A 27868-nucleotide genomic window follows, 5' to 3' on the forward strand; every position below is an offset into this window, starting at 1 on the left:
TGCGCGGCGGCGGCGGCGTTCCAGCGTTCTGGGGCGGGACTTCCGGCGGCGCCTGCGAGCGTCTTCCGGCCGCGCGCGAGGGTGGTCCGGCCGGCCTCCGGGACATGAAGGTGAGCCCCGCAGTGGCCGGCCGGGGTGGCGTCCGCGCCCCGCGTCTCGGCGTCTGCTCCTCCTCCTCCTCGCACGGCCTCAGTTCCGCGCCGCGAAGTGGGCTCGCGGGGGACGCGTGTGAGAGCAGGAGGCGCGGCGCGAGGGAGCGCGGATGTGAGAGGTCGAGTGGCGAGTGTGTGGGGCCTGTGAGAGTGCGGGTGTGAGCGTGTGGGTGTGAGCGGGTGAAAGCGTGGGGGCCCGTGAGAGAACTGGTGTGAGAGTGGAAGTGTGAGAGCCAGTTTGTGCAAGACGGTGTGGGAGTAAGAGTAAGGACCTGAGTGAAGACAATGAGGGTGACAACACACTTTGTGTGACTGAGGTGGGTGTGAGCAGGTGGATGAGACAGTGGTGGCCACCCTGTCCCCAGAGGCCAAGCCGAATGCGGGGCAGGTGGCCCCGTGTTCGTTGGGGTACACTAGGCCGGATCCCTCTTCATTCGGCCCTGTGCCTTGAAAGCTCTAGACTTTCCACACTGGAGGGTGATTTGTCGGCTCCTCGCTGCCCACAGAGCCAGGGGACAAGTGGGTTGGTGGCAAAAATGGATCTTGAGCCATCCGTGGCGTCCTATGGCCATCACTCTGTTGACTTAGTGTAGCACAGCGGCCACGCACTGCAGTTCTTCACCTCTGGCCGGGATCTACTCCACGCTGTGTCCCAGGGCCTGACGCGTAGCACGTGGTCAATAAATGTCACCAGGGCTGTGCTTGTCCTGCCTCTCACGCTGCCTTCACTTCCCAGAGCGCGCTCACCCCTCACCCAGGAATACAGTTGGCTCCAAGATTTGTGCTGAAAGGCAAGAATGTGTGTGACTGACTATTACACTTGGCACGGGAACAGCCGTACTCTGTTAACCAGAAAGTTGATTCACGGTCCAGCAGCGTGTTGGTGACACACTCGGCACATTGGTTAGCATTTCTCAAACTGCATATTACTGAATAATGAGACCAATTTGACGGGTAAAAATCAATTTCCTTTTTTTTTTTTTTTTTTTTTTTAAGATTCATCCATTTTGGGAGTGAGCAAGCAAGCACGTGTGGGGGGAGGGGCAGAGGGAGAGTCGCAGACACGCCGCTGAGCAGGGAGACTGGATCCCACGATCCTGATGACATCACGACCTGAGCACAAAGCAAGAGTTGGATGCTCAACCCACCGAGCCACCCAGGCGGCCCTAAAAATCAGTTTCTTAAAGATGAAATAGGAAAATTGTCAGTGTATCACAGAGCATGGTTAGCTCTGATAAGCGGCTTTCACTGGACTCATAAAATGCGTATGCACATGTGGCACATGCACACATGTACTGGGCTATGACACACTTACTGTGGGTCTCAAAAAACATTTGAAAGTTACTGCTGTGACTTGCTGTCCTTTGGTCAACACACTTGAAACCGTCCTCCCACGAGCTTGGAGCCCCTGGAATAGTGGGGCTCTCAGTTGTTAGAGCAGATTGGAGACCCCTGCCTCCCAGGGCCCCTCTGGGTGACCACAGACATGAAGTGGTCACTATACACCACACTCTGCAGGGCCTGTGCTGCCTAAGGGAGGTCATTGGTGTGTGTGGGAAAAACTGACATGAGAGCAGGGGCTCTGCAGAGTACATGGGAGAATTTGCCCTCAGGCCTCGGGTAGGATGGCTGGGCCCAACGCATAGCAGGGAGCTGTGGGAGGTGCCAGACAAGGGCCTTCCTGCTGCCCAAGCACCCCACATATCACAGCAGCTCACACACTGTGTCCTCATCACCACGTATCAGGCATTCGGTCTGGAGAGTTCATGGCCAGCCGGGGAGTAGCCCAGCACTCATGAGCAGCCTGCTTCTGATACCATCGCACCTCATCCTGGGGCTTGCCGCTGGCAGAGTCAGTGGCAGTGCCAGTCCAGGCCTTGAGCTCAGTCTGGCTCTCTCCATTGGTCCCTTCACTGTGTACAGAGCCTGGCAGTGTCCATTTCCCTTCCCCCAGAGGAGCCCCATCTCTACCCTTTCCTCTTTCTTCCTTCCCTATCATGTGAAATCATAGGTCAAGGGACGGGTGAGCCATAGGTCGAGGGGTTTCTGGGTGGGTGGGCAGCAGGTGGGGCAGCAGGCCATGGACAGCAGGTGAGAAGGCTACTGGGGCACACCCCGGGCCACTGTGGATTGCTTGAGGACCTCCCTCCCGCTTGGTTTCTCATACCTTCCATCCTCTGTGACCCAGACCTCCGCCCTGGAGCTGAGGAGGAGACTGAGGTCATGGAGTGGAACGGGGGGGGGGGGCTGGGGTCAAAGGTCGGGGTGCCTGGCAGAGTGGGCCCTCCGCCTCACTCCATGTGGCTCCTGCCAGCAGGTGCGGTTGTCCCTGCTTGCACAGCTGTCCTCTTGGCTCTGCAGCCCCTCGTGCGAACATGTTTGTTCAGGTGTCTTTCTGGCTTCCTGGTGGCCAGGCTTCCTGGAGTTAGTCCCTCATAGCTTGGCAGCCATGATCTCAGCCTGACCAGGTGAGTTCTGTGCCACCTGCCCTCTGTTGTGACTGAGGGAGCCCAATCAGATCTGTGGTCACAAGATGGGAGGGGGCAGGGACCGTTTGCCAAAAAGTGTCAGGAGAGGGCCTGCTGGGGAGGGGAGGGCACAGAGGATGGCAGTCTGGGCCCGGGTCTTTGTATCCTTCCTCACAGTCCCTTCAGAGTTGCCCTTGCAGCTTTGTCCCTTCTGTCCTCCTGCGAAGCCCTTGGGCCAGCCTTTTGTGCCTCCCTGCCTCATGGGGAGGGACCTCCAGGACGCCTCACCGCGGGCTTCATTCTCCCGCGGCCTGGCGCAGGTACGCTGTGTGTATCAGGAGCCTCAGTCTGCAGGCTTGCTGCCGAGGGCGGCTGCCCTGGGAAGTGACAGCCCAAAGCTGTGCAACCCGTGCTGCTCTGTGAGGGAAGTGGCTGGAGAGGAAGGTTTTGGAGGAGGTACAAACAGGCTCCTGGCCAGGAGGTCAGCAGAGTAGAGGGGATGAAGGGGTGAGCACTGCTGAGGGCCTGACTCCATCAGCACCTGACAGGGCATACCCTGCCTGGCTGGGGCTCTAGTGACCCCATAGCCAGAGGAAAGGCCACATGCCTGCCTGTTGGGCAGGAGGCTAGGTTGCCCCCCCGTCCTGGGGCCTGTGGGGTCTCCTCCGGCTCTGCCACCAAGTGGCTCCTTAGCTGGTCCGGAGGGGGCAGTCCACCGGGGCCGTGAGTCTGTGGACCAACACACTTGCACACCTTAAAGCCTCATTAAGGACTAGAGCCAGCCTGGGCCTGCTTGTTACTTGGCTACCCAGAGAGTGAAAGCAAGAGGCAGAATTGCTGGGGGGGAGGGGGTGGGGGCAGAACCTAAAAGAGAACTGCAGGCTCATAATAGTCCAGTGCGGGAAGCCAGAAAATACAGCTAAAGCCAAGAATACGGCATGATCAGCCATCCAGATAGCCTCCTTATTTACTTTTTAGCATCGCCCTTTATATACTTTTCTCTGTAGGTGTGTATACACATAGGAATTCTTTTTTTTTTTTTTAAGATTTTATTTATTTATTCGACAGAGATAGAGACAGCCAGTGAGAGAGGGAACACAAGCAAGGGGGAGTGGGAGAGGAAGAAGCAGGCTCATAGCAGAAGAGCCTGATGTGGGGCTCGATCCCATAATGCCAGGATCACGCCCTGAGCCGAAGGCAGACGCTTAACCGCTGCGCCACCCAGGCGCCCCCTCACATAGGAATTCTTAAATAAAGCTGGGATCCTTTTGCGTGTGCGCATTTTGTAACATTTGCACTGACCAGTGCACGGTGAGCATGTAGTGCCTGTCCATACTCCAGCGTACGGAAGTGTGTGTCATTCTGTTTAAACGGTGCTGTGATGGACCTCCTCGTGCGTTCTCCACGTAAGTGCAGAAGTCCCCCAAAGTGTGATCTGTGAAGGGAAACGTGTTGGAAAGTATATTTATGACTAGATTGTTATACACAAGATTTTCACAAATTGAATTCTCAGGAGCAACTCGTGAGAATGGTTGCTGCCCCAGGTCCACACCACTAGCATCGTACTCTTTAGTCCTCACCAACACTGCGTGTCTACTCCTTTAATTGCTGGTGAAGCTGAGGTGCTATTTCTGGGGCTTAAGGCACCTCTGTGTATTACAGGGGATCTCTGTGTATTCCAGGGCGTCTCTGCCTATTCCAGGAGATCTCTGCGTATTCCAGGGGATCTCTGCGTATTCCAGGGCGTCTCTGCGTATTCCAGGGCGTCTCTGTGTATTCCGGGGGATCTCTGTATATTCCAGGGCGTCTCTGCCTATTCCAGGAGATCTCTGCGTATTCCAGGGGATCTCTGCGTATTCCAGGGTGTCTCTGCATATTCCGGGGGATCTCTGCGTATTCCGGGGGATCTCTGTGTATTCCAGGGCGTCTCTGCGTATTCCGGGGGATCTCTGCGTATTCCAGGGGATCTCTGTGTATTCCATAGCGTCTCTGCGTATTCCAGGGGATCTCTGCGTATTCCAGGGTGTCTCTGCGTATTTCAGGGTGTCTCTGCATATTCCAGGGGATCTCTGCATATTCCAGGGTGCCTCTGCGTATGTCAGGTGATCTCTGTGTATTCCAGGGGATCTCTGCATATTCTGGGGCATCTCTGCGTATTTCAGGGTGTCTCTGCGTATTCCAGAGCGTCTCTGCGTATTCCAGGGGATCTCTGTGTATTCCAGGGCGTCTCTGCGTATTCCGGGGGATCTCTGCATATTCCAGGGGATCTCTGTGTATTCCAGAGCGTCTCTGCGTATTCCAGGGGATCTCTGCGTATTCCAGGGTGTCTCTGCGTATTTCAGGGTGTCTCTGCATATTCCAGGGGAACTCTGCATATTCCAGGGTGCCTCTGCGTATGTCAGGTGATCTCTGTGTATTCCAGGGGATCTCTGCATATTCCGGGGCATCTCTGCGTATTTCAGGGGATCTCTGCCTATTCCAGGGCATCTCTGTGTATTCCAGGGTATCTCTGCGTATTTCAGAGTATCTCTTTGTATTCCAGGGGATTTCTGCATATTCCAGGGCACCTCTGCGTGTTCCAGGGGATCTGTGTGTATTCCAGGATGTCTCTGTGTATTCTGGGGGATCTCTGTGTATTCCAGGGGATCTCTGCGTATTCCAGGGTGTCTCTGCGTATTTCAGGGTGTCTCTGCATATTCCAGGGGATCTCTGCATATTCCAGGGTGCCTCTGCGTATGTCAGGTGATCTCTGTGTATTCCGGGGGATCTCTGCATATTCCGGGGCATCTCTGCGTATTTCAGGGGATCTTTGCCTATTCCAGGGCATCTCTGTGTATTCCAGGGTATCTCTGCGTATTTCAGAGTATCTCTTTGTATTCCAGGGGATTTCTGCATATTCCAGGGCACCTCTGCGTGTTCCAGGGGATCTGTGTGTATTCCAGGATGTCTCTGTGTATTCTGGGGGATCTCTGTGTATTCCAGGGGATCTCTGCGTATTCCAGGGGATCTCTGTGTATTCCAGGGGATCTCTGTGTATTCCAGAGCGTCTCTGCGTATTCCAGGGGATCTCTGCGTATTCCAGGGTGTCTCTGCGTATTTCAGGGTGTCTCTGCATATTCCAGGGGATCTCTGCATATTCCAGGGTGCCTCTGCGTATGTCAGGTGATCTCTGTGTATTCCAGGGGATCTCTGCATATTCCGGGGCATCTCTGCGTATTTCAGGGGATCTCTGCCTATTCCAGGGCATCTCTGTGTATTCCAGGGTATCTCTGCGTATTTCAGAGTATCTCTTTGTATTCCAGGGGATTTCTGCATATTCCAGGGCACCTCTGCGTGTTCCAGGGGATCTGTGTGTATTCCAGGATGTCTCTGTGTATTCTGGGGGATCTCTGTGTATTCCAGGGGATCTCTGCGTATTCCAGGGGATCTCTGTGTATTCCAGGGGATCTCTGTGTATTCCAGGGCGTCTCTGCCTATTCCAGGAGATCTCTCCACATTCCACAGCACCTGTGCATATTTCAGGGGATCTCTGCATATTCCAGGGCATCTCTGTGTTTTCCAGGGGATCTCCGTATATTGCAGGGCGTCTCTGCATATTCCGGGGGATCTCTGTGTATTCCGGGGGATCTCTGTATATTCCAGGGTGTCTCTGCATATTCCAGGGGATCTCTGTGTATTCCAGGGGATCTCTGTATATTCCAGGGGATCTCTGTATATTCCAGGGGATCTCTCTGTATTCCGGGGTGTCTCTGTGTACTCCAGGGCATCTCTGTGTATTACAGGCATCTCTGTATCTTGGGTGTGTATAACATGGGTTACTCCTGCATTATGGCATATCTCTATGTTACAATGTGTCTGTATTACACAGTATCTCTATTATGGGGTATCTATTATGGGGTATCCCTGGCTGGCTTTACAGGGTATCTGTGATAGCCTGTCTGTATGGGGCACCTGTGTGTTACAGAGTTTGGGGCTTTGTGTACTAAGAGGTATGACTACACCTCTTCATTTCCTGTATTTTTGTAGTGGGGCATTTTTTTTTTTTACTGGAGCCTCTTATTCTTGATTTGTAAGAGTTCTTTGCTCATTATGAATAAATAATGGGTAGGAATGCTTTGAGAAGTACGTTCTAATTATTTTTTTTCTGGTTTAGTATTTCTTTAAATTTGCTTTTTTGTTTCCTAAATGAAAGTGTCACGTTTCCTTTTTTTTTTTTTTTAAGATTTTGTTTATTTATTTGACAGAGCACAAGCAGAGGGAGATGTAGAATGAGGCTCCCCCACCGTGCCCCCCCCCTCCCCCTGCAAGCAGGGAGCCCGATGCCGGGCTCAATCCCAGGACCTGAGATCAGATCAGATCATGACCTGAGCCAAAGGTAGCCACTTAACCAACTGAGCCACCCAGGCGCCCCTAAAGTGTCACATTTATTTCTTTTTTTAAGATTTTATTTATTTATGTATGTATATATTTATTTGAGAAAGAGAGCAGAGCAAGAGAGAGAGCGTGCACAGGTGGGGATGAGGAGCAGAGGGAGAGGGACAAGCAGACTCCCCACTGAGCAGGGAGCCCCACATGGGCTCAGTCCCAGAACCCCAAGACCATGACCTGAGCCAAAGGCAGATGCTTCACCAACTGAACCACCCAGGCACCCCTAAAGTGTCACATTTCTAGATAATGAATTCCATTGGCGTGTTCTTCCCTAACCTCCACACTGCTGACGTACTTGGAAGGGCCTTCTCTGCCCTGAGTTTACAGAAGCAGGCACCTGTATTTTCTTCTAGTCCTTTCCATGGCGCTGCTGTATTACACTTAAGCCCTCCAGTAGCCTGGGTTTTTTTGGGTTGTTGGGGGCAGCCACCATTTTCCTAGATGGCACCCATAGACAGGGCAGCCCTGAGCTGGGGGGAAGGCTTTCCGACTAGCAACAAGGAGGCCCTTTCTGGGCATCTGAGGAACGAGGGGCCCAGCAGTGCCGGAGGCTGGGCCGGCCGTTAGGGCTGGCCCAGGGTAGGGCTCTGTCCTGGGGCCAGTGCCCAGGCCAACGCCATGAGGACCCAGGCCCTAGAATGTGCTCCATTTGGCAGAGGGGACACCCCACACTGCTGGGCGTCATGTGTGCTCTGCTCTCTGTACAGCCGCCTGGCCCCCAAGGTTGGACCGCGCCGTGATACTCCCACCATGAGGACGCTGCTCAGCACGCTTTGGCTTGCTCTGGCTTGCAGCTCTGTGCATACTACTCTGTCAAAGTCAGATGCCAAAAAGGCCGCCTCGAAGACGCTGCTGGAGAAGGTAGGGATGTTGTGGGAACTGGCCTCTTCCCGCCCCCTGGAGTCGCGTGTTGCGGCCTGTGATGCAGCGCTCTGTGGTACTGCCCAGGGCTATAGCCAATGGCCTGAGAGGGAACAGCTTCTGGCGATGGGGCTGAGGGTGTGCCCACCCCCACTGGCCCCGATTTTGGCCCTCACCCCACCTCTGCTTCTTCCCATGGCCACACTCTCGTCCTGCCTTGCGGAGTTCTATCATATTTGCAGTGGTCGAGTGGATCATGCCATGCCTTTATGCCGTTTTTCTGGGATGGGAGAGTGAGTCCTCAGGGACTGTCAGCTCCTCAAGGGTGGGCCTTTCCCTGTGGTCTCTGGTGAGTGGCACCATGTTGATCCCAGGACACAGTGCCTGGCTGATCTGAGGGCCATTGCTGTTCCTCGGGGTCCCACGTCCTGCCTGTGGACGGCAGGCCCTGACCACTTTGTCCTGTTGCTGTTATTTCAGACTCAGTTTTCAGAGAAGCCTGTGCAAGACCGGGGTCTGGTGGTGACGGACCTTAGGGCTGAGGATGTGGTCCTGGAGCATCGCAGCTATTGCTCAGCGAAGGCCCGGGAGAAGCACTTTGCTGGGGACGTCCTGGGCTACGTCACTCCAGTAAGCCAGGCCCTGGGGCGGATAGGGAGGTCCCAAGGGCATGGCTGCCCCTGGAGTCCTCACCTCCTGGGGCTGCGGCTGTGTAGGTCCCCGGGGAGAGAGTCCTCCCAAAGAAGTGACAGCCATCCCAAGGGTTTTCTGGGGTCTTGTCCTGCATGGCACAGGTGGTCCTGTGGTGTCTCGGTCTAGAGGTGGCTCTAGGACCCTCTGTCCCCGGCTCCAAGTGTGCTTACCTGTTCTCCATTTTCTGCCAGTGGAACAGCCATGGCTACGATGTCGCAAAGGTCTTCGGGGGCAAGTTCACGCAGATCTCGCCCGTGTGGCTACAGCTGAAGCGGCGGGGTCGGGAGATGTTTGAGGTCACAGGCCTTCACGATGTGGACCAAGGTTCTCACGTTGCTGCCCATCTGTGCCCGTCCTGAGGGCCCAGAAGGGTGTGAGTGCGTGACTGCGTGCATGTGAGTGTGAGGATGCAACTCTGTGTCTGAGAGTGTGTGTGTAGCTGAGTGTGTGTGCACAAGTGTGAGACTGTCTGCCATTGGCCCAAACCCTGTCCCCCTTGGCAGTTTGTACACAGGGTCCAGAGAGGAGAGGTGTCTGGAGGGCCTGGCTGTCTTGCCAGCCACCTCTGTGAGCACACACCCAAGTTCACATAGCTGTCCCCCTTTTGGGTTTGGAAAGAGAGCGTGTTAGCTAGTTGTGGTGTTCTGAGACCTGAAGCCATCCCTCAGTGCTGGGAGGGCAGTGTCAGAGGCCATAAGTTGGGCAGCACTGGGATCTGGCCCTCAGACACCCTTTAGCTCCAAGAAACACTCCTAGCCCCCTTGGAGGCCACTTTTCTCTAGATGCGGCCAATGCCACCACTTTGTCCCTAGTGGCCCAGAGGCCTCACCTGCCCTGGCTGCTCTGCAGGGCGGGTGGGGATGGGAGAGGAAGAGGAGGACAGGGCTGGACCCACAGATTCCCTCCTGCTGCCTCCCCTCTGCACTTCATTGCAGGGGCCCCAACGTTTCCTTCCTTGGGGGTGAGCGGGGTCCCTGCATTGACTGTCCTCTCCCATCCCACAGGGTGGATGCGGGCAGTCAGGAAGCAGGCCAAGGGCTTACGTATAGGTACGTCCAGTGGGCCTGGGCTGTCGGGGCACCCAGCCCTGAAGTCACATGTGTGAGGTGGAGACCCTGGCAGGACCAGGCTGAGAGTGATGCCAGCCCTACCCTGCCCAGTCCTGGAGCTCCCCGCTGGCAAGGGTGTTCCCAAAGTACAGCAGGGTTAGCAGGGTCTGGGGATGGGAGCGAGGGAATAGGTGACAGCTGACAGGAGCCATGGGGGCTGGGGCCAGGTGGGCACTGATCAAGGTGGAAGACGTCCAGCAGGAGTCAGGCAGTGGTGGGCGGGCGGAGCTGGGGTCTGGGCACTCAGAAACTTGGTGTGTGAGGGGAAAAGAGGTCGTCGTTACCCGATGCCGCTCCCTGGCCAGGCCATGTGGGTGCTCAGCTGTGTGGTCACTCTGCCGTGGTGGCCAAGGGCTGCCCTGAGGGCGGGCCAAGTATGGAGGGGTCACAGTCCCCGTGTGGGTCTATTCCCCAAGTGCCCCGACTCCTGTTTGAGGACTGGACTCATGAGGACTTCCGGAATGTCTTGGACAGCGAGGACGAGATTGAAGAGCTTGGCAAGACCATGGTCCAGGTGGCCAAGGTGAGGCCTGGCACTGCATGGGGTCAGCACGGGTTGCCCTAGGCTTCCTCTTGACCACAGAGGTCCTCTGAGGTGGGGAGGCTTCCCTTGGGCGGTACCCGGCTGCCCACTCTCCTCCTGGCCCTTCAGACCCCCAGGGGTTGGGGTTGGAGAGGCACGTGAGTGTTGGACACACAAGGCTGAGCCCCTCTGCTCCTGGCTCCTGTGGGGACCGCCACACTGCCCCCTTCAAAGAGCGGCTTCGGGGCCTGCCGTGACCTCACTGCGTGGGTGGCGGTGGCTGGTCTGTGTTGCCTTCCCACCCACCCCTCCTGGGTCATCAGACCCTCCTCACTTGCCCCGTGCCTTTCAGAGCCAGCACTTTGACGGCTTCGTGGTGGAGGTCTGGAGCCAGCTGCTGGGCCAGAAGCATGTGTGAGTGGGCTCTGTGCTCTTCCTGCCCCCCCCCACAGTGTCCTGGAGGAGGCTGGAGGAAGGACTGAGGGAGGGCCATCGTGGGGAGGGCCTTCTTCCCCCTTCTACACCCGGGGGCAGGGACGGCACCTCGAAGCAGCCGAGAGCCAGCATCTGGCTCTGACCACGCTGCTGCTTTGCCAGCCTGGATGCCTGCATGGGTGGTGAAGGGAGTGTGACAAGCGTCTCCCTGGAATGCCCTGGGAGAGAACTGTGGCCCAGGTGGTGACAGCAGGGTCAGGTTTAGACATGAGCAGGAGCTCCTCTGCTGAGAAGAGGTCTGCTGAGTGCGTCCACGGAATCATCTAGGACAAGAGTCAGCCGCCCCTCCCCTTGCGGTGGCACCCACACTGTCTGTGACCAGAGTGACCAGGCAAGGTGGGAGTGGTCAGGTGTCGCCTGCAGCAGCCACTCCCCACTTCTGTCAGGGACATGGGGGGTCAGCCCCACAAAGGACCAAGGGGGTACCGAGCTCTCCTGAGCAGGGTGTCTCGGGGTTCGCATGGCAGAGCGGTGGTATAACCCGCAGGGTGCGGGGGGCAGCGGAGCCTGGCAGCCAGCTACCACTGGTTCTAGAACTAGCCATCCCCTCCCTTTCCTGCCTGAAGGAGTTCCAGCTCAAAGCCTGAGCCGCCCTCCCCCTTGCTTCTCCCTGCCTGCCTGTCCCAGCAGGGAGCACTGGGCTAGGGCGGCCCCCCTTCTGTCCTCCTGCAGCTTCAGGTCACTCTCTGCCCACTCAGAGGCAGCGTTCCCAAGCAGGTCTCCTGTCTCTGAGTGCGGGTGGAAGGCATCTGTGCCTAGAGCCAGGCATGCCTGGGGGCTCCCTGCCCAGGGTTGGAGGGGCTGGCCTGTCTGGGCAGCTGTGGCTCCCTCCGCACTTGGGCCCAAGCCCCTAGCCCTGGGAGGGCCCTGAGGCCCACTTTGTGGGGGCGGATGGGTAGAGATCGTGCAAGCCACATTGGGGGGCTTCATGTGTCTGTCGGGAGCTGGTACAGGGCCAGTGTGCCAGGAGTCCTGGCTCTTGGCTGAGAGACCCTCCTCACCTCTCCTCCCAGGCAACAGCCCTGACAAAATGACCTTCCAGCACCTTCTGGATGTGGAACTAGAGACCTTCCCCTGCAGCTTCTCACCAGGCAGCTTCATTCTGCCCCAGCTCTCTGCAGGGGGTGGGCATTTACCTGAGCCGCAGCTGCGTGATGAGGGGGCGGCCAGCAGGGCAGTCAGGGGCCAGGTGGAGTGGGGGCAGAGAGCATCCAGTATGGCAGATGGCTCTGGGCACATTGCTACGTAGGAGCCGTCTCCCAGGACGGAATGGGCCTGGCTGCTGCGAGGCATGATGGGAACATTTCTCGAGGCCGTCCCCCCCCCCGCCCCCTGTCACTCTCACTGGGGCATCTGACGAGGTGTCCGAGGGCTGTTTCCTTCTGCAGAGGTCAGCCTGGAAAGGCCGTTGTAGGCAAATGCTGTAGGGCACCTGGCCTGTATGGTGTGGTGAGGACAATGGCACAGCATCGCCTTGACGCCCTGAACTCCGGGTCCTCTAGGCCTCCCTCCCACAGAAGTCCTCTGGGGAGGAGCAGGTGGTCTGAGCAGTGGAGCAGCAGGGATGGTGCCCAGCTCTAGTGAGTGGCCCGGTCCCCTCCATGCGTGCCCAGGGCACACAGGTGACCCCAGGTTCCCAGCTGGTAGGTGCTGCCCCAGGGGCACAAGACCACCCTTCCCTTCTCACAGAGATGCAGTCCTAGGGCCGTCCAGAAGGCCAGGAAAGCCAGTGACAGTGACGGTGCTATAGGCACCATGACGGCTATTGGCAGAGTGGATAGGGGCGTGTGCTCCCCAAGGGCTTGACCTCAGCCCCGCCGCCTCCTTGCAGGAGAGACTCCGCGGCACCAGTGCTCTCTCCAGCTGAGCCACGCTCCAGCGATCAGTACCCAGCCCCTTCTCGTCAGGACAGCTGGGGCCGCACCTGTCCTCTGTGCACCTGTGTGGAATGGGGCCTGGGGGTGGGCACTGGGCCCCATGAGCCAGCTGTGCGTGGGTAGCCAGGACAGCCCCACCATCCCTGCTGGTGAGAGCCGCAGTGCCTAAGCCCCTCTGATCTGCACTGTGCGTGAGGGGTCACCGTGCTCCGCAGACGGGGCCCAGGCCAGACCGAGCACAGCACGGCTCCTGGGGCTGCAGGGCTCCTGGGCACCAGTCACTTGGCGGTCCTCGCTGCGTGGCATGAGGGAGATGGGGGTGCCTGACAGGTGCTCGCAGGTGCTGCCTGGAGCCAGGTTAGTCTCCATTCCACTGGCCATACGTGCCATGCCTCTGGGGGCCAGAGGAGCCCATGACTCCAGCTCCATCTGTCGCCCACCTGGTGGCCCACTTCCTGCTGAGACATGTCCAGGCACAAGTGGAGAGTCACACCTGATGCCCACCCACAGGTGTCCCTTCTGTGTGTCCCAGGGCTGAGGACGCCCCTGCCTAGGGCTGAGACAGACAGCTGTGTCTGGGTGACTTCCAGGCTGGGAGTGGCCCCATGAGGGGCCTAGGTGGTTGAGGCCAGTGGTTTGGGGCGCTAGGCTGGGACTCCCCCTTAACACAAGGCCTGGTTGATGGAGCTGCTCTCGCTATTCTGGTCCTGGGGCACCTCTCAGGTGCTGTGTGATGCCCAGTAGGTCAAGTGGTGTTTCGTGGCCTGGGCTGACCCAGCCACCAGCAGGTCAGTGTGCTGGGCATGTGTCGGTCCTTCCTCACCCCCGGGCCAGGCTGTGTATCTGGGAGAGTCCAGAGGTGATGGGGTGCTGCCCAGATGCCCCTTTGTTCCCCACGCCGTTCTCAGGGTGACCCTGAGCAAGGAAGGACAGAGACCAGCCAAGTTCTGAGCAGGCCCAGTTTCAGTGGAGGGGGACCCCCGTGGGACCTGCTGGCCGGCCCCAGTGCTCGAGTGTCTGCATGGCGCAGGGCCGCACTGGAGCCCCCAGGGCAGAAAATGCCCGTGAAGGGACGTCTGCCCTGTAGCAGGGCAGGGTCAGGGCCCTCGACTTCCTGTTGATCTCCTGGCTCTTTGCAGGGGCCTCATCCACATGCTCACCCACCTGGCGGAGGCCCTGCACCAGGCCCGGCTGCTGGCTGTCCTGGTCATCCCACCGGCTGTCACTCCTGGGTAAGTGCCATGCTCGCTGGCAGCGGGCAGCTCCTTCCCAACCCGTAGCAGCCCTGGGTGGGTAGATGCCACGGGAGCTGGGGCTGGGGACCCATGTCAGCCATGGCAGCACATCCCCACATGTCAGCAGTAGAAGGCTGCGCCCTTCCATCCGAGCACTGGAAGATGTTAGAAGTTCCTAAATTTGAGGGGCTGTGTCTTCTAGACGCTTCCACTCTCAGTGGGGCAGCCCTGGAGTCTCACCACAGCGCAGAGCTTTAGGGGNAAGGCTGCGCCCTTCCATCCGAGCACTGGAAGATGTTAGAAGTTCCTAAATTTGAGGGTCTGTGTCTTCTAGACGCTTCCACTCTCAGTGGGGCAGCCCTGGAGTCTCACCACAGCGCAGAGCTTTAGGGGAGACGCACCTGCCGCGTCCTTGGGAGGTCAGGGCTGTGTGGTCATGCCACCTCCTTCCCCAGCCTGGCTGTTCACCCTTCCCAAACCAGTGAGGCAGCCTTTCTGGAACCCAGGGGACAGGGAGGCCAAGCAGCCCAGGCCCTCGTTGTTGGAGCCGTGTCCCCTCTGCCCAGGGTGTCGCCCGGTGCTAGGCACCATGGATGCTTAGATCTGTTGTCACAGAGGTCTGGGTAAGACCAAAGGGGGCTCTGCTTGGCCTTTGCCAGCCCAGCCCCTTGGCCCACAGGTGCACACTGGGCTCCCACCCGCCGCCCCAGGAGGAAGCAGCTGGCCCACCCTGTGAGTGGTAGTTGGGTGGTGTGCCGGTTAGTGGGGCAGCATGGGCGGGCCTCTGGGGCTGTGATGCCCAGCCGTGGTTCACAGGCTGATGGGCTCACAGAAGCACCAGTTGGCACATGGAGCCTGCAGGGCGCTCCGGCAGCTGTGACAGATGTTCCCTGGGGACAGCGCCTGCCTGGCCTTCATGCCCCACAGTCCCCACCGTGTGCCATCAGGGGCCGTGGGCTGTGCTCCCCCGTACCCTTTGCATTACCTGGGCATCGGCCTGCTATCTGAGTTTTCTCTTCACACTTTCAAGGTCCTCAGTCCCCTGTAGGTGGGAGGGTCCGACAGGCCAGCACCTACCTTCTGGAGAAGGGCGGGTTCTGCTCAACCCAGGAGGGAGCCCAGCCAGAGCCCCACCTGTCTGTCCTTCCTCCCGCATGTACAGACGTATGTATGTGCGCACATTGGTGAGTGCGTGTGGGGTGCGCATGTGTCCTGAGGCTGGCTCCAGTGGGGACCTGCTGCTCCCCAGGCAGGGGCTCTCGTGGCTGCCTGAGCTTAGTGCTGGGGCTGGCACTGGAAGAGGAGCTTTTCTTCTGGGAAGGCCGAGGGGCGGACCTTCTAGAGCCTGTGGGTTTGGCTACAGCACTTGGCGCCCATTTCCTGGGTCTCCCAGTTTTTGTGGTTGGCTTGGGGAGCAGGGAGTGCTCGGCCGGGTGGAGACCCTGTCATCCTTTGTGGTCAGGAGCCATCTGTGGGATGGGCACAGGAGGCACTCTCAGTGGGGGTAAGCTCCTCAGGGCCGGGGGCGTCTCCTCAGGCTGAGAGCTGGTGCTGCGCAGGCCAGGCCAGAGTGGCCGCCTGCAGCCCGCTCCATGGAGCCTAGCAGCTTCTGGCGCATGCTTAGCACAAGGGTGCAGAGGATGTGCTGGAGAGTGTGGGAGGGTACGGGGGCTGGACGCCGCTCAGGGCTGCCCCCTGGGCCTGGCCTGCAAGGGTAAGGGTGTATCTGTGCCCGGGGGTGCTTACCCTGAGCTCCTAGCACCTAGGCAGGAAGTAGATGGCCCGCCCCCACCCTGCAGCCACCAAGGGAGGAATCATCCCCCTAAGGCAGCCTGAAGGGGGATGTCCGGGGGTGGGGTGACCATGGCCAGTGTGGTCAGGGCTGAGGGTGCGGGTTCTAGGTGTGATGGGCTGTGGACATGGCCGGCCCAGCCCCTCCTAGAGACCTGGCTGTGCGCTGCCCATTCGCAGTTGGGGGGGTGGGCCTGGGCTGTGCTGTCCCAGTGCGTCCCCCAAGGCTCTGGCTGGCAGTGCCCTGCAGGAGCTCATCTCATTGACGACATTGACCGCCGCCCCCCCCACGCTTAGGGCTTCCCAACAACAAGCCCATTAAACGCCTCTTCTTGGCGTTTCCTGCAGCGAGACGTTCTCGTGCTCCTCGTTCACCTCACAAAGGCTGGCTGCCGGCGCACTGAACAGCGCGCGGTGCCTTTTCTCTGCTGGGGGCCTGTGTCTGGGACTGTCAGCTCAGGTACCATGCTGACCTTGAGCCCTCCCCCCAAGGTCACAGCCCTGCTTCCAGTGGAGCTGGCGCTCTGGAGCTTGCTCAGTTTCGCACAGACGGAGACTCTAGCTCCCGGTTGAGGGGGAGCCACGGGGTTGAGCCAGCAAGAGGCTGTCAGGGGCTTGGGCGACCAGGCCTGTGGGGAGCAGACATGGGTTCCCTGATAGCAAGAGTATGTCAGGGACACCTGCCTTCCACACACCATCGGGGGCCACGTGCTGTGGGGGCGGCCCTGTGGCTGGTGGCAGGGGCCAGTGGCCACGCACCGAGCCTGTCCTGACCCCCAGGACGGTTGGCCGCGGGAGGGCTGGTCAGGGGCAGGACTTGGGGTTTACCACCGATAGGTGGCCCATCTGTGGTGTCTGGGGGAAGACAGAAGAGGAGAAAGGGTGCAACGTCAAGCCACAAGCATGTGGCCACAGGGGACTAGGGAGACGGGACAGGATCCTCTCTGGGGAAGAGACCAGTCGGCACCATGAGAGGTGGGGTCCCCAGCAGGTTGGGGCGACTGCATCAGTGGGGCTGAGCCCCAGACATGGCAGACAATCAGGGTGATGGAGGAGGGAGGCACCACCGTGTGGGGGTGAAGCCGGGGCTGAGGGCAGAGGGTTGGGAGTCCTGGGGAGGGTGGGAGCCCTGGAGGCACACAGGCTGGGGGGTGCCAAGAAGAAGGTTGAGGGGAAGACAGACCCCCGAGCGGGGTAGTGGGCTGCAGGGCCCCAGCCTGCCCAGGCCAGCCTGCTCGGTGTATAGGAAGAACCGTCTAGATGTAGAGGCCATCTGGCCACCTGCGGAGGGAGGCCGGGGCTGCAGGACATTGCCAGCCCCACCTGGAGTGTCCTTTCCCACTCTGGCAGCTGTGGGGTCTCGGTAGAGGGGCGTGTGTGGCTGCCCAGCCTTCTGGAAGGGAGGGATGCCCATGGCTGGAAAGAAGGTTACTTGGCGAGAAGCATCCGGCCGACCAGGGCCGTCCCAGCAGGAGGGTGTGGGAGCCCTGCTTTTGGCAGGAGGCTGGTGCCCCGTGTGGAGGAGGGGCCCTGAAGACCTGGATGCCCCAGGAAGGGTGTGGGGGACACAGGGGAGGGTAGGACTGTGGGACAGACTCCACAAAGCGGAAACCGCCGCTGACAGGGCAGCCACTGAAATTCGCAAAGGAGGAGAGGCTCAAGGAGTCTTGTCTGACGTGAGCCTGGTCCAGACTTCAGCAGTCCTCCCTAAACTGTGAGCTTCTCAGGGCAGAGTATTAACGGGAGAAGGGCCTTGAAAAACTAACCTCCCCGACCCCGATGGCCATCATCAGGAGTGTCTGCTCCAAGCACCGACAGGCCTGGAAAAGGGAGGCCTCTGCCTCGTAGAGCGGGTTTGCTACTGCGCCTCCTGGGGACCTCTCCCCAGCTCATTTCCTGCAGCCCCATGCCTGCCCGAGTCCCGCTCCCGGCTGGCCTTTCCTTCACACCTGGTCCTGGCCCTTCCAGCACCCTGCGTGGGGTCCCCTCTCCCAGCTGAGTAGGGAAGGTGTCCGGCACCACATGTTCTGCAGAAGCTGCCAGTCTCTTTAGGGACCAAGACATGGGACTAAGGGATGCTCTCCCCACGAGACCACCACACTGCCGCCCACAGCCCTGCCTCCCCTCCTGTGCCACTGAGTCCAGCAATGGCAGGGCCTAGGTGTCTAGCTTCTTACGTGAACGTCCCACCTGGAGACGGGTGAGCCTTTGAAATGGGAAGCAGTTTCCTAGAGCCAGTGTGCCCACTGTTCTTGTGGCTCGCCAGGGCCGAGGCCTAGAGGGTACAAGATGTGTTCGTACAGCCACCTGTGGCCTGTCTTCTTTCTGCTGGGGCCTGGCATCTTCTGGCCCGCTCTGGGGGGCTTGTCCCCGTCAAGGAGTATGGGTGTCCTGGCCCAGCAAATGTCCGCCCCCAGATGTGTCCTTGAGTACCCCGTTGTGTCCGATGCTCAGCACGCAGTTGGGATCATGAGGCCATTGTCTGCTGGCGCTGCCTATCTTCAGGTCCTGTGGGTGCCCCGTGTCTCTGGGGGGCCTGGGCCTGGCATGCTGGCTGTCCCCCCCGAAGGCAGCTGGAGAGGCTCTCCTCTGGGCTGGAGTGGGGCTGCACCCAGGTCCCACGGAGTGGATGACCACCTCTGAGGCCCCTGCAGTGGGACACACTTGCCCAGGGTCCTGTTTTTACTCACATGTGGAGGGTCCCCCCGGGGATCTGGCACTCAGGGGTTACTGCAGGCAGAGCAGACAGGCCAGCAGGTGGGACCACCTGTGGGAAGGGGCCATCTCGGAGCAGGGCTGATCTCGGCCTTGGATGCGTGGTGGGGAGGGGAGGGACAGGGAGAGGAATGAACCTTTGCTTGACTGCCAGCACTGGGCTCGGTCTCCTGGCCGCCTCAGCCCATCCCTGCTCTTGGAATGTGGACCTGACTTTGCCACGGATTGTGCCCTGTAACCGAGTGACAAGTTACTTTCCAGGGAAAGTGACCTGCAGCCCTGCCAGCGTGGAGGGAGGAAGGGGCATGGTCTGGGGGCCCTCATAGCCAGCTTGCTCGGACCTCAGGTGGACTCAGGTGCCAGCTGGGGACAGCGCCGGCCGGGCTGTGAGGGGGCAGTGCTAGTCATGCGTATGTTTTTGCAGGACTGACCAGCTGGGCATGTTCACACACAAGGAGTTCGAGCAGCTGGCCCCCGTGCTGGACGGCTTCAGCCTCATGACCTACGACTACCCCACAGCACAGCAGTGAGTGTGGGCACCAAGGGGCCCAGTGGGTTCCATGACTTGGCACAGATATACTTGGCTCCTCTGGGCCCGGACACTGGATGGGCAGCGGGGCAAGGCCTGGTTTGCCACCAGCGTGCTTGGGGCTGCACTGCCGTCAGCTCTTGGTTCCAGGGACATGGGGGGCCTGGTCCCTTTTCCCCTGAAGCCCACAGTTGCTCTTGCGCTGGGCAGCCTTTGTATTTCCGGGGCATGTGACAGAGGGCAGAGATGTCCCCTCATGGGAACACCATCCCAGGATGTCCATCTCTGGCAGCACGGTGGCCGCTGGCACTGGGCCTGCCTTGTTGCCAAGGAGAAGGTGCTCCTGTGGGTGGGGTCGCTGCCTGCAAGGGAGCCTCGGGTGTGGGCAGCGTCCCAGTCTGCCACTGCTGCCTGTGTCCACCGCAGAGGCCCGGGTCCAGCTAGAAGNACCCACAGGTGCTCCTGTGGGTGGGTCGGGTGTGGGCAGCGTCCCAGTCTGCCACTGCTGCCTGTGTCCACCGCAGAGGCCCGGGTCCAGCTAGAAGGCAGCGCGGGAGGCCTGGTGTCCGCCGCCCTCCTTCCCCCTGCGCACAGCCTGCTGCCGCAGCCCGGGGTACCCACGGGACGTGGCAGGAGGCCTCTGGCTGCTGCCGAAACCCCTCCTCCCTTGCCCCCGCAGGCCTGGCCCCAACGCACCGTTGTCCTGGGTCCGAGCCTGTGTCCAGGTCCTGGACCCCGCGTCCAGGTGGCGCAGCAAAATCCTCCTGGGGCTCAACCTCTACGGCACGGACTACGCGGCCTCCAGGGACGCGCGCGAGCCCGTCGTCGGGGCCAGGTGAGCCCCCGCTGTCCACGGCTCTCCGCGTCTCCCGGGGGTGGTGGCTTAGAGCTGGGGAGGGGCCGCGCAGGGTCTGAGCCTGTCGGGTTGGGGGACACCTCTTGAGGCTCCGCCCCGTCTGCAGGTGTGCGGACCATCTTCCCGGCGCGGGTGGCCAGTGGGGCTGGCCCGGGAGGCCCTCGGTTCCGGCGCGCACCCACACCTGTGTGGGGTCGTGTCCTGCCCGCGGGGCCGCTTGTGTCTCTCCCTTTTGGTTCTGCTGGTCGCAGATGCTTTCAGCCTTGTTTGGCATTGATTTTTTGGAAGATGGTTTTGCTGAGTGTGTAGTACTAGGCTGTCCTGTCTCCGTCTTCCTGCCGTGACCTGTCCAACGACACAGAGCCCAGCGCGGTTTGGTTCAGGCGTCCCCTCGTGTGGTTTTCTTTATGTGTTTTGAGCTTGGTTTTCATTGAGCTTTTGGGACCCATGTGTTTATACTTTTCGTGAACTTTGGAAAATTTTGGCCAGTTTCTTCAAATGTTTTTTCTATCCCTTTCTTTCTCTTTTCTTTTTCGGGCCCTCAAATCTGGGTGTCAGGTCGATCGGCTCGTCCCGCCCGCTGGTTCTCGTGTCTTTTTCTCTCTGGCTTGGTTTTCATTGGTGTTCTGTGCGTGTGTCTTGTGTGCTGTCCCCTCCCTGCCTTTCCCGCTCACGTGTTGTGGGGCTCACGTCCAGAAGTTCGTGTCAGGTGTCCTCCTCCGTGTTTCCTGCTCTTTGCACGTGTGGGCTTGGCTGCAACAGCTGTGCCCTGAGGCAGACCTGTCCTGGGTCCAGGCAGCTGGTGGCTCTCGCCCCGAGCTCCTGTCTGGCCGGAGCTCTGCAGACCTGTGCTCCTGGGTTGGATGCCAGACGTTGTGCATTTTGCCTCGTTGGGTGTTGGGTGTTTCCGCGATCCCAAAACCTTCACCTTCGTTTGGGGCGTCTGGAAACCATGTGAGCCGGCCGCGCCGGCCGCTCCTCCGGAGAGCCTTCCTGTCGGTGGAGATTGGGTTCAGACGCTGTGACCTGGGTGCGTGCCTGTTGCAGCCTGCCGTACTTGTGGCGGTGGGAGGGGTGGTCTCTGCAGGTCATCTGCCTCCACCAGGGACATGGCGTGTCAGCTTAGGCAGGGGGGCCGACTGCCCGATGCCTGCTGCCCCTCCTGGCCTGTCCATACCTGTCGTCCGTGGCGACCCCCTCCAGCTGTGCCGTGGTGAGGGGGACAGAAGCTGCTTGGTTGGTCCTTGGGTGGACTCGTGGGTTCTGAGGGGCTGCTGCCAGCCACCTACCCAGCGGGGTGGGGGGCTTCTCTGTTTCCTTCAGGCCCATGTCCCATGTCTGCACAGCTGATGCTGGGGTCTGGTGCAGCCTGTGGTGCCCACCCCTTGCCTGGCCTCTGGCACTGGGCGCACTCTGTGTCTCTGAACCAAAGCCTGCCCCTCTCTGCTGGGAAGGGCCCGGGGAAGTGGCGTGGACGTGGTGTGGATGTGGCATAGACAGCAGGAGGTGGGGCAGGCCAAGGAGTGGCTCCCCAGCTCCTGGGGGGCTGAGATGGTGCCTGACCAATTGCTGGGGCACTGCCCCATCTCCGTGCAGCAGACTGGGGTTCTCGGCACCCGGCCACCCCATCCCAGAGAGCTCCCCCTTCCTGTTTACCTGTCCTTCTGGCCAGAGCTGCTCTGTGCTCCTTTAGTGCTGCCCCTCCCCCATTGCAGCTCCTTTCTGGCGGGGCATGGCTGAGAAAGTTCTGGAAGTATTGCTGGTGCCCCCGCTCTGCCCCGTGTTCCTCGCCAGGTGCCTGGCTCAAGGAGGCAATGGACAGAGCTGCGTCCAGAGCTTGGGCTCCCAGCACCAGCCGCAGGCCTTCAGGGACCTAACCCTAACCCATGCTGTCTGCTGACTGATCAGCCGGGAGTAGGAGCATGCTCGTGTAAGGCCAGAGGCCCCCAGTGCCCCCTAGCCGCGTCTGCTCCAGCCTTGGGCTCTGCTGGCCCAGCCTGTGGGGGCCGGGAGGCGTTAGCCCTGCGGTACTCAGGCAGCCTGCGCTTGCATACACTCACTGTCCCCCGGTCCCGTGATGCCCACATGGGCGGGGCAGGGTCCCCCGAGGCCTCTCTCCTCATGTGTGGACGGCTGTAGTCTCCCTGGGTCCTCACGGGGTCATCCCTCCATGCATGTCTGTGTCCTGATTCCCTCTTCTTATAAGGACCCCAGTCCCATGGGATCAGGGCCCCCCGGTGACCCCCTGTTAACCTCCAGCACCTCTGTAAAGGCCCCAGCTCCAGCTGCGGCCACATCCTGGGGTGCTGGGGGTCAGGACTCCAGCATAGTAATCTGGGGGACACAGTCCATCTGCCACCACCTCAGGGCTGGAGAGTTACTGTTTATTCACTCAGTGTAGGCCCACAGCAGCACGTGGGGTGGGTTGTCAGGCTTGTTAACCCCAGCCTGGCAGTGAACCCCACACACCCCCAGCCTGGGTCACGTGATGGAAGGCACCCCGCGGCCTCCACTGGCCGCCAGCATCCAGCCCTTGACCGTTGAAGACAGGAAGACGGGGCCTCGATTACGACGGTGTGTGTGGGTACGCGTGCCCCCCCACACCACCTGCCCTCAGATGCGCGGGGGCTCTGGCTGTCCCCCCGTCCTGCTCCCCGCCCTCTTCTGAGATGTCCCCCTACCCGGGCTGCCAGCCCCTGCCTCCCCGCCAGCCGTGCCCCACTGAGAGCTGCCGGTGGGAGGCCGAGGAGGGGGCAGCCCAGCTCCAGCCTGCCTAAGGGCAGGGGGCGGGGGGAGAGTGGTCTGTGGGCCCAGGGGGTGTGACGGGGCTGTGTGTCAAGGACGAGCGCTTGCCCCCGCCCACCTTGGCCGAAGCAGATGGCAGCTCAGCGGGGCTCCCATGGGTCAGAGCGGGCACAGTGCTGAGGTGGCAGGGCCGCAGCTCACGCACCTCAAGGGCGTGTGGAGGTCGGGCCGTGGTCCCACTTGGGTCCTGGCCGGTGGGTGTGTCCTACAGAGAGGGGCTGAGGGGCTTTGGGTGGCAGGACAGGCCTGTGGCCGGCAGGCAGGGTCACTACTGCAGCCTCTGGGCATCTGGTGCCCACAGCCCAGGGATTTTGAAGCAGGCAAGGGGTCATGTCTGCTTCTAGGGTGGGCCGTGGTGTCGGGCTGCCCCAGAGTCTCCTCCATCCCAGGCCTCTGCCTGCCTTGCTGTAGAATGNCAGCCCAGGGATTTTGAAGCAGGCAAGGGGTCCTGTCTGCTTCTGGGGTGGGCCGTGGTGTCGGGCTGCCCCAGAGTCTCCTCCATCCCAGGCCTCTGCCTGCCTTGCTGTAGAATGGGGCAGGCCTGGGGCCCTGAGACCAGGCAAGAGATTCTGTGGTCCTGATGGTGTCTCCTCGTGCCCCTCCTCGTCCCCCCATGGACCCCAGGCGATCGCGGGCTGCAGGTCAAAAGGGCTGACGGCGCGGGCTCCACCGGCGTGCTTTATGTGCCTGTGCAGCGGGATCAGGGTGGATGAAGGTGCCCTTGGCCCCCAGGGATGTTTGAGGGAAGGAGCAGGTGCCCCCAGGGGGCCCATCTCCCGCCTGGCTTTCCCCTCCCCTGGGGGTCCCCTTCTGGATCCTGGTAGGCTGGGGGCCATACCCTCCACGCCGGGCAGGAGGGGCCGTGCTCCACGCTGTGGTGTGTGGGTGCCCACTGTCCAGGGGTGGGGCGCCTGGGGGGGGGCTGGTTTCTGAGCCCTGTGAGGAACCCGCAGGGGTCCCAGGAGGGGCTTCTCACTGGCCCAGTGGCAGGCAGGGCTGCTGTCCCAACAAGGGATCCTTGAGCCTCAAGCCCCGGACGAGGTGTGGAGGGGCAGACAGGCAGCCCTCAGTGCGGTCACTCCCCACAGGCCCCCACACAGTCGGACTCACGCTTAGGGGACCTTTGCCAAAGAGGGGTCTCAAGCAGAGGACAGTTCCCAGCACAGCACCTTCCCTGGGGTTCATGTCGCAGTGAGTTTAGCCCCAGCTGACGGGGATCAGGGGGGACGTCCCCCCCTCTACAAGAGGGGAGTTGAGCTTGGGGAGGGGGTCACACCCCCCTAGGTCAGTCCCAGGGTCAGAGCTGCAGTCCAAGAAAGGACAGCAGCTCCTGGTGAGAACAAAGGACACGCACACAGCGGGGTGATGGGCGCTGGCCCTTCTGCCAGCATGAGCCCCCCAGTGTGGCCTGAGTGCTCTCCCCACACCCGGCGTGATCCCCCCTGCAGCCGAGTGCCTCCCCACCCCTGTAACACCAACAGGGAGGCGCCCCTCAGGCCCCTATGGGTCTCACTCCACCTCCTTTGCCCATGGCCTGATTCTTCCAGGCAGTCCTCCTGGCCCGCAGAGGAGGCTGACATGTGTGCCCCTCTCGAGGCCACATCTCTTTGATCCATGAGCCAGATGGAAGTGCTCAGCAAGGCTCTAGATTGATGCCTTTGTGGGGTGGGCTCTGGTCCCGCACTCTAGAAATGCAGTTCACCGAGATGCACACTGTGGCCGTCCCCCCCAGGAACTTGCAGCGACAGACCCTGTTCCCCATGCAGGTGACGATGGGCCAGGTGTGGGGTGCAGAGGAACCCCACAGTCACTCAGGGTGGTCAGCTTTCGCACTGACAGAAGCCCGGGCAGCCTGTTTCAGGGTTGTTTGCCGTCCCTGTCTTGGCCTCTCCTGACGCTGAGACCTGGGTCCTTTGTGGCAGGTGTCCCCAGTCCCTTCCAGGAAGTGTGGGATCAGCCATCTCACCATCTGCCCCCCCCCCAGACAGAGCCAGGAGCCCGTGGTAGGAGCAGGAGGCCAGCTCCCTCAGGCCTGGCATGTGGTCTCCTGGCCTCTGCCAGCCAGGCCTAGGTTCTCTGCCTGCCAAGGGGGCCACAGGGGGCCATGGTCTGCAGTGCGAGTTTCCCACGCAACTTACTAGTTTCTGTTGGCCATCCCTGGACACCGCACGGACCTGTCATGACCATGGCCAGGCTCTTCTGCTTGGTCCAGTCAGTCTCCAACTTTGGGGATTCTGGGCAGCCGTGAAATCCCCCAGGAGGTGGTGTGGGCCTAGGTGCTGATCTGTACACAGGTCCCCATGCCTGCAAAGTCCTGCTTCCCTGGCAGGCCAGGATGTTCCCCAGGGCCTGGCCTGTCCCCACAAGATCCCCAGCAGCAATCCAGGTGGGCACCTGTTCTTCTGAACCTTTGGGGCCTGCAGCCCCCACCCTGAGGGTCCTCTCCTGCCCCTGCCCAGGGATCCCCCCAGGACCCCAGTGAAAGCCAGCCCCAGCTGGAGCACAGCCAGATGGGTCCCTGAAGGGCAGGTCGTGCTTGGAAGTCTCCTTGAGAGCCAGGGCACCAGGGTGTCACAGGCACGCAGCCATTTGGGGACAGATGCTTTCCTGCAAGGCCAGTCCCTGTGGCCCGCCAGCCCCAGACAGCGGCGCTGGGAACCCCACTCTTCCTGGTTGAGGACAGCAGATCTGTGTGAGGCCCCGTGGGCGGGGAGTCATAGGGTGGACTTCACAGGCACGGCGGCTCCACCAGCATCACTGTGTTGCACCCCGTCTCACTCCAGCAGCCCCTGGCTGGCGTCCCTGGGGTGCCTCTTGGGGCCAACTTCCTGTGGCCCTGGGCCTTCTGTCCAGTTCCACGCCTTGTCTTTGTGCTTCTTTCCTTTTGCTGAGTCCTGCCTCCAAGCACCCAGCTCTTGTCTTGGTCCTGGGCCTCCTTGTGCGCCTTGCTTGGCTTAGGTCACCCTTTGTCACAGCGCGGCTCTCCGGGTGCCTTCTGTTGTGGCTGGCTGCTGTATACTGCCCGTGGAAGGCAGCCCTGGGGGAGCCCCGCTGCCTATCAGGGGGGGCCCCTGCCGACCAGGCTCCTCCCGCCACCCAAGAAGCGGCTGGCTCACCACCCGCTGGACTCATAGTGGGCCTACATCAGGGAGACCCCGCCGTGCCTACTCCCAGCCCAAGAAGACTGTTGCGGGGCCGTTGGGGAAGCCAGGTCAGGGGGCTGCGCCGAGAGGTCTGAGATGGCAGGGGGTGGGGCATGGTGGCTCTGGCTGCAGCAGGAATGGCAACCAGGAGAGGCCACTGGGTATGTGGGTCCCACCCTTTGTGTTTATCGGGCCCCAGGCCCCTTTGCCAGTGGGAGGTCAGAGGTCTGGGCTGGTGGGGACCCCTCCCGAGGTTGGGGTGCGGACAGGTCCTCAGGCCAGCTCAACGGAGGTCCAGCATGTGGCTCAGACTCGACCCAGCCCCCCACGTTTCTGGTCTTGTGGGGGTGGGGGTCCCAGCAGAGCACGCGGGAGACCTCAGGCCTCGCCGTGGAAGGTGAGAAGCCACAAGCTAGTTTCCTTTGAAGTTGGGGGACCCTACGCCCCTCCCACCCTCCTCGGGGTCCTCCCTCCCTGGCTGTGGTGGGTCCTGCACACACGCACCCTGATTCTTTCTGGCCTTCCTGGAACCCTCTGATCTGAGGCCTTGTCACTTTTGGGGGGAGGTGTCCTTTGCACCCCACAAACTCAACATGGCTGAGCCTGCCATGCAGGGGCGTTCAGTGCATTCAGTCACGCAGCCAGCACCTCAAATTCCACATTTTCCCCACCCAAAAAGAAGCCCTGGACCCTCTTAGCAGCCGCCCACCCCCCTCCAACTGACCTGTGATCATTGAGCCGCTTTCTGTCTGTTGAGTTTGCCTCTCCTGTGACGCTCAGCAGTCCCTGTGAGCACGTGCTCTGCCCCCAAATGCACGTGCCCTCGCTCCGTCCACTTGGACACTTATGGGGCAGAGAGGACACAGCGAGAGGCCCCATCGGGACACGCAGCCCCTTGGTGCCGTCCCACACTTAGCTGCGCAGCCCACAGGGGCTGCTGTCTCAGGGGCCGTCCGTCTGTCGGCATCTCTATCCTTCCCCCACCCGAGGGAGGACACAAGGCCCCCAGCCCGCGCAGGCCCAGGGCTGAGGGTCCCAGGCCCCGTCCTGTGCTCCCGCGTCCAGGGTGCAGGCATCACCCTCCCTCAGCTGGGCGTGCCGTGGACATTGCCTACACCGGGGGGGGGGGGGGGGTGGCCCCCGAGTCGCGCTGCCCCACCTGTGACAGCCTCAGCGGCCGTGCCTCTCCAGGTGTTCGGGCGGTCTCGAGGACTCCCACACCCATGCCCCGGCCTCCCCCAGGTACATTCAGATGCTGAAGGACCACAGGCCCCGGATCATGTGGGATGGCCAGGCAGCAGAGCATTTCTTCGAGTACAAGAAGTGAGTGTCCAGGAGGAGGCCCTAGGGGAGGGCTGTGCCTGCCCAGGCTGGCCAAGGGCCCCTGGGCCACCAGCTGGAGCACTGCCCCTGAGGGTCGGGCCAGCCCAAGGAGTGGGACCTGTGCAGGGCCCTTTCCGAGGGCACCTGAGACGGGGCGGCACTCCCTTCCATTTGGGGTGGGGGATGGCGGGAGCAGCAGAGGCCGGCAGGAGGCAGTAGGCCTCATCCTCTTTTGCAGAAGCCGTGGTGGGAGGCACATCGTCTTCTACCCAACTCTGAAGGTATGCGTGGGCCGGCCTTGATGCTGGGGGTGGGGACAGGAGGTAGGACCCCTTCCTACCGTGACCTTGCCCTTGGTGGGGCTGCGGTGAGCCAGGGAGGTGAGCAAGGGGTCTGCCCCGGGGGTGAGAGGCGGGGCTGATGCCGCGGGCTGCAGTCTGTGCAGGTGCGGCTGGAGCTGGCCCAGGAGCTGGGCGTCGGAGTGTCCATGTGGGAGCTGGGCCAGGGCCTGGATTACTTCTATGACCTGCTCTAGGCTCCACTCGGACGTGTGCTTTCCTGAGCGACGGAGTGACCGGTGCACATGCGAAATACAGACTCTTGTGTTTTCCATTTCTGCCGTGGTCCTTGAGCGGGGGCCAAGGGGTCGTGGGAGCCGGGCCTCTTCACCAGTGATGGGGGAGGGGCCCACCTGGCGGGGTTGGCCCGATGACTCAGGCCCCTCCTGGCCAGCCCTCACTGCGGTCACGCCGGTGGGGGCAGGACTGGGCTCTCTCCCCTGTGGACCCGCGGGCTGTGCTGAGGGGCTCGGCCTCTCACTGCCCATGCGAGCCCTGTCTGCCTGGCGAGGGTGTGGGGGCTGCTG

At 61.0% G+C, this 27868-nt stretch overlaps 1 protein-coding gene across 4 annotated transcripts; it reads left to right on the forward strand.

Annotated features, from left to right (window-relative positions):
• On the forward strand, positions 1 to 27615 carry CHID1 (chitinase domain containing 1). Of its 4 annotated transcripts, XM_034646408.1 has the most exons (13): positions 1 to 110; positions 7756 to 7909; positions 8390 to 8539; positions 8794 to 8926; positions 9607 to 9651; positions 10128 to 10234; positions 10587 to 10648; positions 13746 to 13838; positions 18772 to 18873; positions 19556 to 19711; positions 26872 to 27003; positions 27242 to 27284; positions 27440 to 27538. In XM_034646408.1, exons 2-13 carry the CDS (start codon positions 7799 to 7801, stop codon positions 27536 to 27538), a joined length of 1233 nt encoding a protein of 410 aa, XP_034502299.1. In that variant the 5' UTR covers positions 1 to 110; positions 7756 to 7798. The 4 variants fall into 4 exon arrangements, 3 of the variants coding, with proteins under 3 accessions (XP_034502299.1, XP_034502298.1, XP_002930842.3); XM_034646407.1 differs by lacking the exon at positions 1 to 110 and having other exon boundaries at positions 27440 to 27615; XM_002930796.4 differs by lacking the exon at positions 1 to 110 and having other exon boundaries at positions 26923 to 27003.
• Positions 27616 to 27868: the final 253 nt, after the last annotated feature.

The sequence above is a fragment of the Ailuropoda melanoleuca genome, chromosome 16 (genome assembly GCF_002007445.2).
Source record: "Ailuropoda melanoleuca isolate Jingjing chromosome 16, ASM200744v2, whole genome shotgun sequence".
Lineage (NCBI taxonomy): Eukaryota > Metazoa > Chordata > Mammalia > Carnivora > Ursidae > Ailuropoda > Ailuropoda melanoleuca.